The sequence below is a fragment of the Callorhinus ursinus genome, unplaced genomic scaffold (genome assembly GCF_003265705.2).
Source record: "Callorhinus ursinus isolate GAN/ISIS: 27379988/994484 unplaced genomic scaffold, GSC_fseal_2.0 scaffold13, whole genome shotgun sequence".
In the NCBI taxonomy this organism is placed as follows: Eukaryota; Metazoa; Chordata; class Mammalia; order Carnivora; family Otariidae; genus Callorhinus; species Callorhinus ursinus.
Genome location: NW_027397075.1, coordinates 3,827,886 through 3,843,586, shown reverse-complemented (window position 1 = coordinate 3,843,586; position 15,701 = coordinate 3,827,886). Strand labels below are relative to the sequence as shown.

The 15,701-nt window shown below is 44.8% G+C and overlaps 1 protein-coding gene and 1 pseudogene across 4 annotated transcripts in view; one reads left to right on the top strand and one right to left on the bottom strand.

Annotated features, from left to right (window-relative positions):
• Positions 1 to 14,291, top strand: part of RRN3 (RRN3 homolog, RNA polymerase I transcription factor) — a 30,591-nt gene extending 16,300 nt beyond the window's left edge. For 3 of the 4 annotated variants that reach the window (XM_025855605.2, XM_073899470.1, XM_073899472.1), the window contains 9 exons: positions 96 to 188; positions 1,192 to 1,330; positions 3,361 to 3,491; positions 4,722 to 4,852; positions 5,803 to 5,987; positions 7,924 to 8,032; positions 9,653 to 9,805; positions 11,520 to 11,607; positions 12,441 to 14,291. In XM_025855605.2, coding sequence (XP_025711390.1) covers positions 96 to 188; positions 1,192 to 1,330; positions 3,361 to 3,491; positions 4,722 to 4,852; positions 5,803 to 5,987; positions 7,924 to 8,032; positions 9,653 to 9,805; positions 11,520 to 11,607; positions 12,441 to 12,602 — 1,191 coding nt within the window. In that variant the 3' untranslated portion in view covers positions 12,603 to 14,291. Of the gene's footprint in view, positions 1 to 95; positions 189 to 1,191; positions 1,331 to 3,360; positions 3,492 to 4,721; positions 4,853 to 5,802; positions 5,988 to 7,923; positions 8,033 to 9,652; positions 9,806 to 11,519; positions 11,608 to 12,358 lie in introns of all 4 variants that reach the window. The other variant, XM_073899471.1, reaches the window with a different exon arrangement.
• Positions 10,419 to 11,214, bottom strand: LOC112811499 (elongation factor 1-beta pseudogene; annotated as a pseudogene).
• Positions 14,292 to 15,701: the final 1,410 nt, after the last annotated feature.

Sequence of the window (15,701 nt, the reverse complement as noted above, 5' to 3'; positions counted from 1 at the left end):
GAAGGCAGATACCCAAACGACTGAGCCACCCAGGCACCCTAAAGCAGTTGTATTTTCACTGCTTTCAATCTGTTTCCCCCTTTGTTATAATGTAGGTGAATGCATCCCGGCAGGATATTGAGGATGCTGAAGAAGCAGCCATTCAGACTGGTAGCGGGCCAGATGCCACCGAAGGACTCTTCAATATGGTCAGCACTTAACTAACGACAGTTTATAATTCCACAGGGGAGGAGGAGATGGCTAATGGCCCCTCATCTTCTGCAAGGCTTTAGCTTAAAATAGTTGTTCAGCAAACTTGAAAGTGAGGTTTAAATAAGTAGCTGCTGTCATGTTTCTTACTGTCCAGTAGAGTTCGTTTACTTCCAAGGCTGTGAATGTGGGAGTGGTGAAGTAGGTTTCATTTTTGTTCTTAACGTTTGTGCTTTCTGTTCTTGTTTTTTTGTTTGTTTGTTTTTTGTTTTGTAAACCACATACAGTTTGTGAAGGAGCGATAAATAGGAAAGCATACCAGTGTGATTTCTTTGTTTTACAAGTCTTAGGCCTTAATGCAGTATTTCTCTGCTGGGGGCCAGGCTCACTGGAGGAGGAGGGCCTGAGAAGGGGATTTAGGTCACTAGGGACAAAGGGTGTGAAGAAGCAGGAAAGGCAGGGGAAGGAACTAAGTGAGAGTTTGCTCTCAGTTGGAAAACAGCTACATAGCATGATGACCCTAGTGATGACCCCCAATCCCGGGAGCTCTGGATCCCAGCTTGAAGCCAGGGAGATGGCCTCCTGTGACCCCTTGTCAGCCGGTCATTTCGGCTGCGGAGGGCAGGAAGGAATGCAAGGCGGTTCTCCGGAGAACCGGTGCTCCCAGCAGCTGGGGCAGGGGTGCCCTGTCCTGGGAGAGACCTGGCACCAGCAGGGCCCAGCACAGTGGGTCCCAGGAGCTGGGGGAAAGCTGTGGTGTTCACATGGCCTTTCTCCAAGAGAGCCTTACATGTGACTCTCTGGCTGGGCTCGGAATCTGCTTTATTTGGAATGCCACTGGGGGTTCTGGGTCACACCTCTGGTGGGGAGTTCCTGCCTAGAGGAGGGGGTCTGTGTCTTCTCTTTGTTTTATCATTCAAAGGAAATAATCAGCTCTGAGAATTTTCCCTCTTACCTATTTTACTCCAGTTTTTAATGTCAGTTTGTCCGTTACATTCAAAGGATGAGGATGAAGACACTGAATATGACACAAAGGCTGACCCGCAAAGGCTCGATCGCATGGTCCATCCTGTAGCTGAGCGCCTGGACATCCTGCTGTCTTTGCTGCTGTCCTACATCAAGGACGTCTGCTATGTAGATGGTAATGAGCTGCACTCGTCACAGTAGCTGCATTTGAATGTGGCAGCGTGCCTGGTTGTGTGCTCGGTGTTCCATACATGACATAGTCCTCCTAGAGGTTCTGTACAAATCACTGTTTCGAGGATGAGGAAAAGAGGGTTTAGAGAGATCCTGTGACTTGCCAGCCTGACACAGCTTGAGAATGGTGGGACCGGATTCAGGCTCAGCTATTGGTCTTCGAAGCCCCTGATGGTTTCACGGACCGTCATAGTCGGGGATGATGGCTGGAGTTTGGTCAGTTTTAGGTGGGGATCAGATCACACTCAAGTTGTTCAGGACCTCTGAGAGTGTAGTGCACATTGGTACAGGGTGCTTGGTGTTAGGGATTGAGTTTGGGGGTGTCATGCTGTAGTGAACGAATCGGGGTGCTTCTTGCCATCCTGGAACTTTGCATTTGGAGGCTTTGCCATGAAAACAGGATTCTTTATTCCCATCGTAAAGATTTAAGTATGATAGTTGGCCATTCAGAATAAGAGGACTTGAATCTGAGTTGATGGTGTTATTAATTTTGTTGTTGTTATAAAAATAATACAATTGATGAGAGAAAATTTTGTAACTATAGGAAAAGATAAAAAAGACAATTTAAATGTCTGCACTTGCACTATTTAGAGAATGATTATTAGCATTTTGAACTGTTTTTCTTTTCTGTTAGCATGTGTATATTTAGGACTGTGTTTTTCAGTGGACGTGGGGGTCATGTTGTGCACGGTGATTCATAATCTGCCCATTTCCACCTGCTGTGAACATTTTCTCAGACCATTAACTGTCCTGCTAGGTTGCTATTGATTGTGTGGATTTAATTGTCTCTTTTTTTTTTTTTTAAAGATTTTATTTATTTGAAAGAGAGACTGGACGGGGAGGAGCAGAGGGAGAGAGAAAAGCAGACTCCCCTCCTGAGCAGGGAGCCTGATGGGGGGCTCGATTCCAGGATCATGACCTGAGCCAAAGGCAGATGCTTAACCAACTGAGCCACCTAGGCGCCTTCCCCCCTCCTTTTTTTTGCCATTATAAATGTGTAATGAACATCCTTATATATATGTATATGTCTGGAAATGTGCTTGTGATAAATTCCTAGCAGCAGAATTAGTGGATCAAAGGGCTTCTGCCAGGGGCGCCTGGGTGGTTCAGTTGTTAAACGTCTGCCTTCGGCTCAGGTCATGATCCCAGGGTCCTGGGATTGAGCCCCGCATCGGGCTCCCTGCTTCGCGGAAAGCCTGCTTCTCCCTCCCACTCCCCCTGCTTGTGTTCCCTCTCTGTCAAATAAATAAAATCTTTAAAAAAAGCAGGGGGAGCTTCTGCCACATAAATGGTAAAATTGCCCTTCAGAAGGGCTTCCTGTTTATGGTATCACAGCAGTGTGTGAGGTGAGGGCCTGCTTCCTGGTCAGTGCCGGGTTATTATATTATAAAGGAAAATCTGTGCCAAATAAAGATGGCATTTTGTTACAATCATAGCTTAATGGTGATATTTCTTTTTTATATTTTTTTAATTTATTTTTATTTTTTTATTTTATTATGTTAGTCACCATACATTACATCATTAGTTTTTGATGTAGTGTTCCATGATTCATTGTTTGCGTGTAACACCCAGTGCTCCATGCAGAACGTGCCCTCCTTAATACCCATCACCGGGCTAACCCATCCCCCCATGCCCCACCCCTCTAGAACCCTCAGATTCTAATGGGTGATGTTTCTTAATGGTATTTTATTTTTAGAAATTTGGTAAAGTGGCAGCCTAAAAATAATGTGTAGGGGCACCTGGGTGGCTCAGTCGTTGAGCGTCTGCCTTTGGCTCGGGTCATGATCCCGGGGTCCTGGGATCGAGCCCCTCTTCGGAATCCCTGCTCGGCGGGGAGTCTGCTTTTCCCCCTCCCACTCCCCCTGCTTGTGTTCCCTCTCTCGCTGTCTCTCTGTCAAATAAATAAATAAAATCTTAATAAAAAATAAAAAAATAAAAATCATGTAAAGCTGAAATGCCAAATTTTCTCTTTAGGCAAGGTAGATAACAACAAAACAAAGGATTTATATCGAGATCTCATAACCATCTTCGACAAACTTCTGTTGCCCACCCACGCCTCCTGCCATGTACAGTTTTTCATGTTTTACCTCTGCAGTTTTAAGTTGGTGAGTACCATGTCAACATGGTCTTAGCTTATTTTATTCTTATCCATGATTTTCCCTTAAAAACTGGGGGTGGGGGCTGTAGGGAAGGGAGACATGAGGTGTTTCTTTTTCCTGAGCTCACTTTTCTGGTGCCTCTAATTAGATAGTTCGTCCTGAAGGCGCCCGGGTGGCTCAGGTGGTTAAGCGTCTGCCTTCGACTCAGGTCATGATCTCAGGGTCCTGGGATCGAGCCCCGCATTGGGCTCCCTGCTTGGCAGGGAACCTGCTTCTCCCTCTTCCTCTACTGTTCCCCCTGCTTGTGCTCTCTCGCTCTCTGTGTCAAATAAATAAATAAAATCTTTAAAAAAAAAAAGAAAGATAGCTCGTCCTAGGCCAAGTGCTCTGAAAGTGCCATTCTGTGTTTGGTCCACTAGGCGGTGCCCTTCCCCTTCATTCCGGCCCTGGCTGTTAAAATCCCAGGGGATATTTAACTGTTTCTGTCCATTCTCAGTTGATCCTAACTCAGTTGATCCCAAAACAACTTCTAAATCCAGAATTTTGAAACTTTAGGCAGTGGCTTTCTGTTATGGAAACAAAAATGGAAATATAGAAGACTGTTCCTTTGCCACTGTTTTTGTAGCTTCTTGGAATAGTCAGGAGAGTGCTGGGCGTGGGTAAGGAGGTTGAATTTACTTTGCCTTGAAGTATGTGTTAGTGCTCTTGAAGAGAGTTATTTGGGAGAAGCTGGAGGTTGTGCCTTTGTTAAAAAGAAGGTTTCATTAATCTTTTTTGTATGATTAGCATAATTAGTCAAACACTGCCCTTGAATCTGTGTCTCTGTTTCTGGGTAAGTTCAGTATGTGCGGGAGAGGACTTGGCACTGTGACGGGCCTGCCGCACGGTTCCCACGCAAGTGTGGCTTGTCCCTGCTTTCTATTTCTGGCTAAACGGCGGGATCACTCTCGGATTCCAAAGCTCTGTCACTGAACCTATGAAATCTGTAGGGTTGAATCTAAATTTCAGCTCGTTTGGGAACTTATATAAGGCTGGGGAACACCTTTTGTTTTTAATACTGTTATCTCAGAGTGTTGTAAAATTAAGAACCATGAGAACTGCATATGTTATTTATCTAGTAGTGTGACCGAGATACTAGCACTTTCCCCTATTGCTGAGTTACAGTCTTAGGATTCCGATAGCCAGAGATTTCTTCAACATTAAAAAAGATTAAAGCAGTACCTTCTCTTTTTATAGGGATTCGCAGAAGCATTTTTGGAACATCTCTGGAAAAAATTGCAGGATCCAAATAATCCTGCCATCATCAGGCAAGCTGCTGGAAATTATATTGGAAGCTTTTTGGCAAGAGCTAAATTTATTCCTCTTATGTAAGTAACCTAATTTTCCAAGTGCTTTTTATGTCATGCTTTAAAAAGATTATAGCAAAAAGTCTTAAGTCAGAGAAATACCTTCTTTAATTTTTGTCTGCCTTTAAAGTGAAAAAGTCTGTTCCCCCATTTTATGCAAGATGTTTACATTTCCAAAAAGCAATCTCAGAATAAAATGTCTCCTTTAGATATAAAAGCTCATATGGAAAGCTTCTGTCATCTGTCTTGCATGGTTATACTTGAATGTGAAGACCCATTTGTCTTCATGGGTGTTGCACAGCGTTGTATACTGTTTTGATTCTCTTTATAGGCTTGTCATTTTTCATTTGCATTCCGAATCAGTTGTATCTGTTAAAGCTGAAGAAAAAACCCTTTTAAAGGTAATAGAAAGATCTGTTTAGGAGGCCAGCTCTGGGCCTACTTCTTCCAGTGATCCATGAAGATGTCTTTGGGCAAGGATGCTGTTACAAACCCTTCCCCGACAACTAAAAGCCATCTGTCCACTCTGCCCTAAATTGTAGGCCCCAGGACTTATCAGAACCCCATAGGGAAGGGTGAAGTCAATCAGATGGTCTCTTCCTTGTAAAATGTTGCTAAATGTGCCCTTTTCTGTGGCCGTATTACTCTGAGAGGGCAGGGAGGCCGTCAGAGAAGTCCTTCTGAGTCAATAAGGAGATGCTTGTCCATCCCTTGGGATCTCAGGCAGCTTTAGGGGCCTGCCTGTTGCTAGAAGGTGCGTGCACTCTGCCTTAGACTTGAAAAGCTGTCTTCCTGCCCACCCATCCTTTCCCTCCCTTCGTTTGCTGCTTCTCTGTGCCCACGGGTAAGAGACCAAGAAGCCCACGGACTGACTTTTCTTAGTCTGTAGTGAGAGACAGTTGTGTGTTTTTGTGTCACTTTTGGTTTTTTATGAAGCAAGTGAAGTTGACTTGAGTTTTTCTTTTCTCTAGTACTGTAAAATCATGCCTAGATCTTTTGGTTAACTGGCTGCACATATACCTTAATAACCAGGATTCAGGAACAAAGGCATTTTGTGACGTTGCTCTCCACGGACCATTTTATTCAGCCTGTCAAGCTGTGTTCTACACTTTCGTTTTTAGACACAAGCAGCTTTTAAGTGGAAATCTGAAAGAAGGTCAGTGATGTGGGATTGATGGATGTGAACTGGATTTTCCTGGAATACTAGTCACCCTTTAGAAGGGACAGTTGTTTCTTTTTTGAGAATTTGATGGAAACTGTGGAGTCAGAATACTGCCCATGCACACTCAAGCTTTGACACATAATTTCAAGCACCCCTTAGGCCCCTAAAGCCCTTTAAGATCCCTCTTTAACAGAGGATGGATTTGAGGTGGAGCACCTTTGTTTTAGAGGGTGGCATCTAGACTGTGAACCATGAAGGGGCTCTTCTTCAGAGGCGAGGCCCAGCACAGCACTTCCTGCTTGTCATGCTGGCCCGTGAAGGCGGGTGTCATTCCCCACCCCCACAGGGGGACCCTAAGCACACGCAGGATGTTGATTGGCAGGATTAGATGAATATGATTCAAAGCTTGGGGTCATAACAGTTATGCTGTTTTATCTAGGGACTTGAGCGTTCATCTACCGGTTTTCAGTTTTGCTAATTTCTAAGGGTTGCATATAATTTAAATCTACCAGATGAAGCTTGTTTATCAAGTTAGTGTGACAACAATATCAGTTAAGTCTGTTTAAATGGTTTTAATTATTTGCACAAATAATTCAAATGGTTTAATAGGCTGTTTCCTCTACAGATTTTCTCAACCTCTGACATTTGGGGCTGGTTCTCTAGTTGTTGTGGGGGCCGTGCTGGGCGTTCTAGGGTGCTAGGGTGGTCAGCACCCTCTACCCACTGAATGCCACTAGGGCCCCCCGCCACCCTGCACTCTGTTGTGACAGCGGAAGCTCCCCAGACGCTGCCCCACGTCCTCTTGGGGGCGCAGCTGCCTTGAGAGTTGAGAGCCACAACTCTAAACTGAAACTTGTATGTGTTGCAGTGTGTATTTATAATCTGTTACTTCTCAAAAGGTTAAAACTAGTTGTATAAACCAGGAGTAGGACAAGGTTTTAGCACAACGTAAGCAAAGTATCTGCTCTTTTGGTATAAATAAATGGCAAGAGTCTTGGTTAAAGAGGATGTTGTTCTTGTAAGCCATGACATGTAAGCCATGACCCCATTTTTAGTTATTTTTATCAGAATATACTTCAAAGATGGGGCTCCTGGCTGGCTCAGTCAGAAGACCATGAGACTGTTGATCCCAGGGTGGTGAGTTTGAGCCCCACTTTGGGTGTAGAGATTACTTAAATAAATAAAACTTAAAAAAAAAAAACATTAAAGAATCTCCTAAAATAAAATATACTTAAGCACAGGTTGGTTTGCTTGCCTTTTAAAATAAGCGTGGTGTCTGTCTTTTACTAATATAGGAGAGAATTCTGTTTATTTGTTCCAGGAGAACAATTTTACTGCTATCTCCGTAGTTTCCTTGTGGAAAAAAAAAAAAAAAGCTGATATATGAACAACTATCACATACTTGAATAACTTGCTCAATTTCACTAATAATTTTAGACGTGCAGGACTTGCTGTTTGTTTGCTCTTGTCAGACTGGCATACGTATCTGTCTCTGGAAGTCAGGAAGGAGAAATTCCCGTTCATACAGTCATTACCTCTTGGGAATGGAGGCTCCGCATGTTGCCTCAACTTTGTACTGATTTCATGATTTCTCTGTAAACTCAGGGTATGCTGAGTTTACAAATATCTGAATTCCAAATTGTCGAATAAGTTCATAGCCCACTAAGAATGTGTGCTTACTTCCCCGGTCTTTGAAAGAATACGCTGTTTTCTTTAGAAAAGTTAACTTAGTCGAAAGTGAGTGTGGTTAAGCCTGGTGACCTCCTATGGGGCTCTGCATTGTGTGACTACGTGGACCTCAATTATTTAAAGCATTTCTGCAAGTAACTTTGTGAAAAATTTTTTTGATTTGTGAAATAATCCATGCTCTTGAAAGGTATTTAGACTGTCATGTTTGTACTTTGTAAAAAATGCTCTCTTTTAATCAAAGGTTTGAGGTACCTTCAAAGTCTAAATTTTGAACGTATAGTGATGAGCCAGCTAAATCCCCTGAAGATTTGTCTGCCTTCAGTAGTTAACTTCTTTGCTGCAATCACAAGGTAAGTTATTTATACTTTATGGGTGGAAATTATTTAAAAATAAATTTGTGTTAGTATCAGTATTGTACAATTCCATTAAATTTCTGTGAAATTATTCAGTAAAATTAGTAACCATAAAACACATAAAAACTAGTAACCCCCTACTTAAAGGAAGCACTGCAGTGAAGCTTTTGTTTTTATGCTTTGATGGTACTGGAAGTTGCTAGTGCTTTGTATTCAAAGATGATAATTCAGTGGAAGCCTCGGCACTTTGAAATGAGTAAGGCAACCAGTAAGCTGGGAGGTACAGACCAAAGCTGTTTCTTAGAGTAATACACAGAGACCGGCTGCGGGAGGCGTGTACAGCGGCAGGCGGGGGCTGGGTCCCGCGCCCCGCGCACCCTGGAGGTGCGTCACGCAGAACTCGCTGCGTCCTCCCCGTCCTAGGGTGGTAGTGGTTAAGTCCTGTTTCACACCGGGATGGTGGGGGCCCAGAGAGACGGCATGACTCGTGAGAAGTGGCTGCCCAGTGGCCAGGCCAGTGCACAAACACAGGCAGTTTGGCATTCCCCGAACGATTCTGCTTCGGGTACAAAGTGAGTTGGAGACTTTGAGCCCTCGGTCAGGGTATTCAGGGTAGGATCATAGCTTAAAATCTTCACACAGGAGTCTGTTCTGTTAGGAGACAAAGGTAATTCTTTCATCCCTTAGTCCCGTAGACCGATTGCTACTCTTATTCAGTAATCTTATTTTTCCTTTGCTGGGCCTGTAGTTCAATGTGTTCTGTCTCTCCTGAGCTCTCAAAAATGATAAGAGAATTAAGGAAAGGAATAAACGACAAGCAGGAGCGTTGGGGGGCGGAGGGGTGTGAAAGGTTCCCGCACAGTGTGGGGAGACAGGAGGCGGCAGATGGAGAGCAGCAGAGGCAGGAGCCCCTAGAATATTCCTGCGGTGGCAGCAGACTGTTCAACAGGCGTGGGTTTGGGGTCCAGTGGACAGTGGCCTTCGGGCTCACGTGTGAGGCTGAGAGCAAGACCTGGGGACGGATGTCTGTGTCCAACTGATGTGTCGTTCTGGGGCTTTTGCTTTTGCTTCCTAAATGGGTTGGGGACGCCTCTTGACCCATACAGGTGCATTTGATTTGAACTGCTGTGTCTCGTTTTGTTAATTGGTTTTTAATCGTTTGTTGGGATTTAAGCTGTTACTTTTTCAGAGTTGGGGGCGGCAGCTTAGGGGCCTCGTTACAGGCATGTCCAGTAGAGCCCTCAGCTCCCCTCAGTGACCACCGTCCTGTCAGAGAAGCCCCTTTCTGCCAGCCTCCTCATCGCCTTACAGATAGCAGACGCCACTTGGACAGCTTAGAGCATCTTGCCAACCAAGAGTCCTACCTCGAACACACTCAGTTTTAGTGAGTCGTGTGTATCACTGAGCACCCTCTTGCTCCTTGGCAAGCATCTAAACAGCAGGCCCAGAAGCTGTGCCCTGAAAGCATAGCTTCCTGTTGTATGTGATTGTTTTCTTGCATGTGGTATGTGTGATATGTGTGCAGTCAGCACGGTTGTGACAGGAACAGGCACCTCTGTGCAGTTAGTGCACGAGGTTAACGCCTTCTGTCTGTGTCTTGGCTTTGTTGTTCTGCAGCAAATACCAGCTGGTTTTCTGCTACACCATCATCGAGAGGAATAATCGCCAGATGCTGCCGGTCATTAGAAACACGGCTGGCGGGGACTCGGTGCAAACCTGCACAAACCCACTTGACACCTTCTTCCCCTTCGATCCATGTGTGCTTAAGAGGTGGGTACTCTCAGCCTGTCGACCGGCCAGGGCACTGTACACGGGACGTGTATTTGCTTTCCCCAGGCTGAGGGTTTCTTTGTCGTAAGTGGCTCAGGGTCCCCGTTGCATGTTTCATGGGCCTCAGGCAGAGAATGCCTGTTAGAGGCTGTGGGGTGTGCAGCCCTGTAGTTCAAGAAGAACCCCGATTGACACCAAAGGTTTTTCATCTATCTTCTGTTTTCCTGTAAACCGGTCGTTTTCAACACAAAACGGGCTGGGTATAGAGGTTCCCGGATGGGGAGGTTGCTGCCTATTCGTGGCTCACAATTTTCTGCCAGGCGACTTGTTCCTTCCTCTAGAGACCACGTTCCCTGCTGCTGCCGAGGATAAACAGCAGCCACGCTGTTCATCTGGGCGGGTAATGGTGAAAAACCACGAGGCCAGTCTTTAACTTTGCATTTGTATAAGGACACAGGCTTACTGTGCAGTTTCTAACTAGCAACACCACGATTTAGGATTATCTGGCCTTCCAAGTCTTGGTTGACTGAAACCACATTGGTCTTTTTTCCCAAACTAATCTTTAGTAGAATTACTGTAGGAATATAAAAAATGAAATTTCAGAGTAACATAATTTTTTTTTTGTCTTTTAAGCTTTTATTTAAGGGCAATGATCTATGATGTAGATTTTAGATCTTATTAGAAGCAGCCACATCCATGGACTGCACATAGTCCTCAAAAGCAGTGATCTGCTCCTCCAGCATATCTGTTCCAACTTTATCATCTTCCACTACACACTGTATTTGAAGTTTTTTAATTCCATATCCCACTGGAACTAGTTTAGAAGAGCCCCAGACCAAGCCGTCTGCCTGAATGCTTCGGACGCACTCCTCTAGTTTTGCCATATCTGTCTCATCATCCCAAGGTTTCACATCTAGTAATATGGAAGACTTGGCAACAAGTGCAGGTTTTTTGGCTTTCTTTGACTCATACTGTGCAAGGCGTTCCTCTCTCAGCCTCTTCGCTTCTTCGCTTTCCTCCTCCTCATCAGATCCAGAGAGATCAATGTCATCATCATCTTTACTATCTGTAGCTCCACTTCCTGTGGTGTCTTCCACATTAGCAGGGCCATACTTGCCCAAAGCTTTCTTCACTCCTGGAAGGCTGGCCTTCTCCTTTTCATAAGACTTGATGTGATTATACCAACGGAGGGCATGATACAAGTCGGCAGGTGGGGGGCCAGAGACTGCTTCAAATACTGCCACGTCTGCTTGTGACGGCACATACCCCTGGATGTAGCTCTTGTCCGCTAGGTAGTCGTTGAGCACCTGGAGACCGGCGGGGCTTTTCAGGTCTCCAAAACCCATGCCGTCGGCTGATCCCAGGAACCGGGCAGCAGCGAAGGAAAAGAGGAGTGAAGGTAGTCCCATAATGTTGTTTTTATTTGGACTTACTCTAACTCATTGTCAGTCCTGGCAGACTTGAGAAATAATTTCATTTGAAAATAAAAAGATGAGAAACAGTAGCTGAATATGCCATCTGAGTAGATGAAGCTGTACAAACAAGGAGCCGTGTTATTTACAGTACTGACATCTAGTATTTTTTGGCACAATGATTATTTGAAACATAGTTTTTATTTTGGGTAGTGGATGCTGTTGAGTAAAGAGCCAGCCTGACATGTCTGACCTTCAGTATGGCGTTGAACTTGATTTTGAAATGTGACCTCTGTCGACAGGTCGAAGAAATTCATCGATCCTGTTTATCAGATATGGGAAGACATGAGTGCAGAAGAGCTTCAGGAGTTTAAGAAACCCATTAAAAAGGTAAATTTGTGACTCAGCACACTGGGAACCTCCAGCGTGGTTACAGACCACAGTCAAATAGTACATAGCAATGTTAAATCTACAAAACATGACATTTTATTCATTCTGCCTTTACAAAAATCCAAGCTCAGTATGTTCTTACGAAAAGAATTTTTATTTTTTTTTTAATTAATTTATTTATTTGGCAGAGAGAGAGACAGCGAGAGCAGGAACACAAGCAGGGGGAGTGGGAGAGGGAGAAGCAGGCTTCCCGCGGAGCAGGGAGCCTGATGTGGGACTCGATCCCAGGACCCCAGGGATCATGACCTGAGCCAAAGGCAGACGCTTAACGACTGAGCCACCCAGGCGCCCCAAGAATTTTTATTGTTTAAAGTAGACACTCTATTATAAGCAGACTTTGGAAGTGAAGGTTTATTAAAAATCAGCTCAACAAATTAAGATCATTACCACCAAGTAACAATCTGAAATTTACTTAAGTCTCGGTTTTCATAAGTAATCATTGGAAAGCTCTTTTTTCTTTATATTTTGCTCGGGTGGGGGCGGTTGTTCATTCACTCATTTCCATTGTGTTAGGTCCAAGGGTGAGGACGCTGAGCGAGAATGCATGTCATGCCGCCTGCCCTCTTTGAGCTTAAAATCTGTTAGTTATGACGTGTGACGAGCAGTTGTGTGGGTGGTTGGTCATGAAGAAGTGTGCATCAGAGGAAGCTTCCAAAATTTAAGATATCTTTCTTTACCTTCCTCTTTCTAGAAGCGGCACATTCCTGAGAGGAGCTCTTGAAACTTCCCCTTGCCTCTGGTGATCCTACTGATGACCTCTGTTCTTTATGTAGGAGGTGGTGGACGATGAGGATGATGATTTTTTGAAAGGTGAAGTTGGGATCACTCCGAGCTCCTTTGACACGCATTTCCGAAGTCCCTCGAGTAGTGTGGGCTCTCCTCCCGTGTTATATCTGCCAGACCAGTCCCCTCTGATTGCAAGGATTTGTGATTGAGACGAGCATTCCTCCTCACCACGCCCACCCTGTTTCGACTAGAGCGGGGACATGCCTCAGGCATCTTACTTTCAAGGTAGACCTACTCTAGTGTCTGAACGGACGTGGTTTTCTTCTGTTTTTGCTCCCCTCCAGACAAAAGGAAAAGACTGGATATCATGTGCAATATTTTAGAATGGAGTTGATGATAAATGTTGAAGGCTTGGTTCTTTGTTTAATGTATATTTTATTTCTGTTACAGTTTTCTGACATCGTGAAATTTCTAATATTGGCAATAGCCTGTTTTAACCGATTGCATTTTTCACACAGGTTTTGTCTGAGCCGTAGTCAAAGGACTGTGTTGATCCGATTTCTTTTCAGTGAACAACTGCTCTATGTAGACACTGTCCAGTGTCTTTGAAATGATTTACTTTGGACACATTGTTGCCCCTCAGCTGGAACTGTATCTGTGTGTTGGGATTTCAGTGGGGTGCAGGGAGGACGGGAGGAAGGTGGGGAGGTGGCCAGAGCTGGTCCCTGATGCTGGAAACTGGAGCTGGTATGGAGGACCCTCAGGGACTTTGGAGACCAGTGAAATCCTGGAGGGAAGAGCTGGAGGATTTAGGGAAATAGAAGCAGACAAATCATATGCTTGTGAGTTTAAAAATGGATTTAAAAGAAACATGGAGATCGGGGTAAATGGAATTCCCATGCACGGAGACTGGGGTTGGACTTTTATAAAACACAGCACATGGCATTTTACCCTGAGGCTCCCAGGAGCTGTTAGAACTGGAACTACTTGTTTGTAGGGGAATGTTACTTGGATTTTTTTTTTTTTCCTAAACTAGAAGCAGTTGGTCATCTTGAGAATATCTTTGTGCTAACAGGGTGCGGAAAGGGGGGCTTGGTAGAATGGTTTCACTAGCGACAACAGACCAAGGTTACAGCTCCAGCCTCCGTCTGCTGGCTGTTCGTATCGTGGACTTCAGCTCAGTGAGATCCTCCTCCGGGGAGGTTCTTTTTGTACTTTTATAACTAAACACTGAGAGAGAGGAGTTGGAACAACCTCACTTTATAACACGTGTGTGCAAACACTGCTAGACTCATTTTATAGCTATTGCATATTTTAGCTTCTTTCCTTATTTGTGTACTTTTTTGTTGTGAAAATAGACATCTCTAAACATATTTATTTTTTTGCCACTTTTCCTATTATTTAAAAGCAAGTGATATTTTCTTGATCACAAATATTTTGTAATGAAATACTTTCTCTTTCCTAGGGCTTTGTATGCTCTTGTATAATTATATTGATGGCAATGTAGAGTAAATATGTTTTTGGAAAATAGAAGTTTTTATGGGTTTGAAAGGTTTTGGATATTGCGGATTTTCTTTTGGTGACTTGGTGGAAAGTCATTTGAGAACCTTTGGGTTCTCTGTTCTTTTAACTGTTGGCAAAAAAGTGGGATTTTTGTACCCTGGGTAAATGAGTACGTGAAAATGTGTCCCTAGAAGTTAACGGTAAGTGGGCCTTTGTGGGTTGAGAAGTTTTAATGTAGTTAAGGGTATCTTTATAAATAAGTGTTTAATTTCAAAGGAGTTTGAGGGAAAATAACATTGTGACAATAAAACAATGACATGGTTAATCTGGACATGTGGTTCTTACACCAGTAAAGGAGTCATGGGAGGTACCCCAATAAAGAGGCTTCTCACACAGATGCTGTGGTTTCTGTGGTTTTTACTGATGTCTTCTGAAGCTCCATGAGAAACTGCAGCTGAGCCCTTACTCTGTTACAGAGGCAGAAGTCCCACCAGGGCGGCTGCGGGTGCTGGGAAAGAAAGTATACGCTGTGGAGGAGAGTGACCTCCAGGGGCGGCCAGTGTATCCGGGACGCCGAGAACTCGCCCAGCCACAAGAGCCTCCCCCCAGGCCTGGACCGCTTCCAGGAAAACAAACACTTCTTTGAAAAAAATGCACATGCTTTAAAGGAACATCTATGGGGGGAAAAAAAATTGGGGAAATTCCCTTGGGAATTCTAGGAAAAAGATTTTTCTCTTCCTCTTATTGAAAAGCCAGGCTTTCATTTGGGGTGGGAGTTCCAGGGTCTATCCTGTTGTCTGTCGGCTATGGTCGGCTCTTCCTTAACGAGAAGTGCCGAATTTGTCCAAGTGTGAAAGGGCTGGGGACCTCTCAGGTGTCACGGATAACACACTAGGCGTCTCTCTAGCTAGCTGTGTGACCTTGAACAAGTCCAAGCTCCACTGGGAGCTGTAGGGTGGACATACCTGTTACCAACTTGAGGGTTGGGAGGATTCAGGGAAAATGCATGGAAAGGCAGTAGCTGTCCAGCTGCCTTTGTGGGAAAGCTAAGCGGGAAGCCCTTGCGTGGAAGGAATTTTTCCAAGGCAAGGGTACCATGCATTCCATCCACACCGATCGCCTCCTTGGTGCTGAAGTGGTCTCACCTGGAGAGAGGAAGGACGTTGCCCCCCCCACCAGCCCTCGCCAGGCCTCGCTTATTATGGTGGATCTTAATTCTTGGTCCTAGAATCCCCCTGGGAGCTTTGAAGACAGACACCGTTCCAACAGGGTTTGCTCTGTGAGGTGGCTCTTCATCACACCACTAGTTTTGTAAAGTTGCCTTTTGGTTGACGTATTGTGGAGTTGGGTCTATTTAAGGAATATTTCCAAATTGCAGAACAGAGAGTCCCTAGGCGAGAAGCCTATCATCAGTAGGGACTGGGTGGTATCTTGCTGATCGTCACTCCCAGGGTTCTTAGCCCATCAGTGAGTGCCTCGCGAACACCAAGCAGCAAGTGTTACTGATGATTTCTAAATGTGTGGGGCTAGCAAAGTTTCGACTCTGTTTTCGCAGTTAAGCGTTTATTGTTGATTGAACACAATCTTATGGAGCAGCATAGCCGTTGGTTCCCCAACTCGGATAACCTGCTCAAGGTCACGAGGAGAAGTAGTAGAGCCGTGATCTTGACTCCAGGCAGCCCGACCCCAGAGCCCATACTCGGGCCAGGCTTGGCTGATCCGCTAGTCGAGCCAGGAAGGGCACCAGGAGCTGAGGCTCTCGCCAGCACCCCAGCTCCCCGCCTTTTCTGGACGCCCACGCTTTC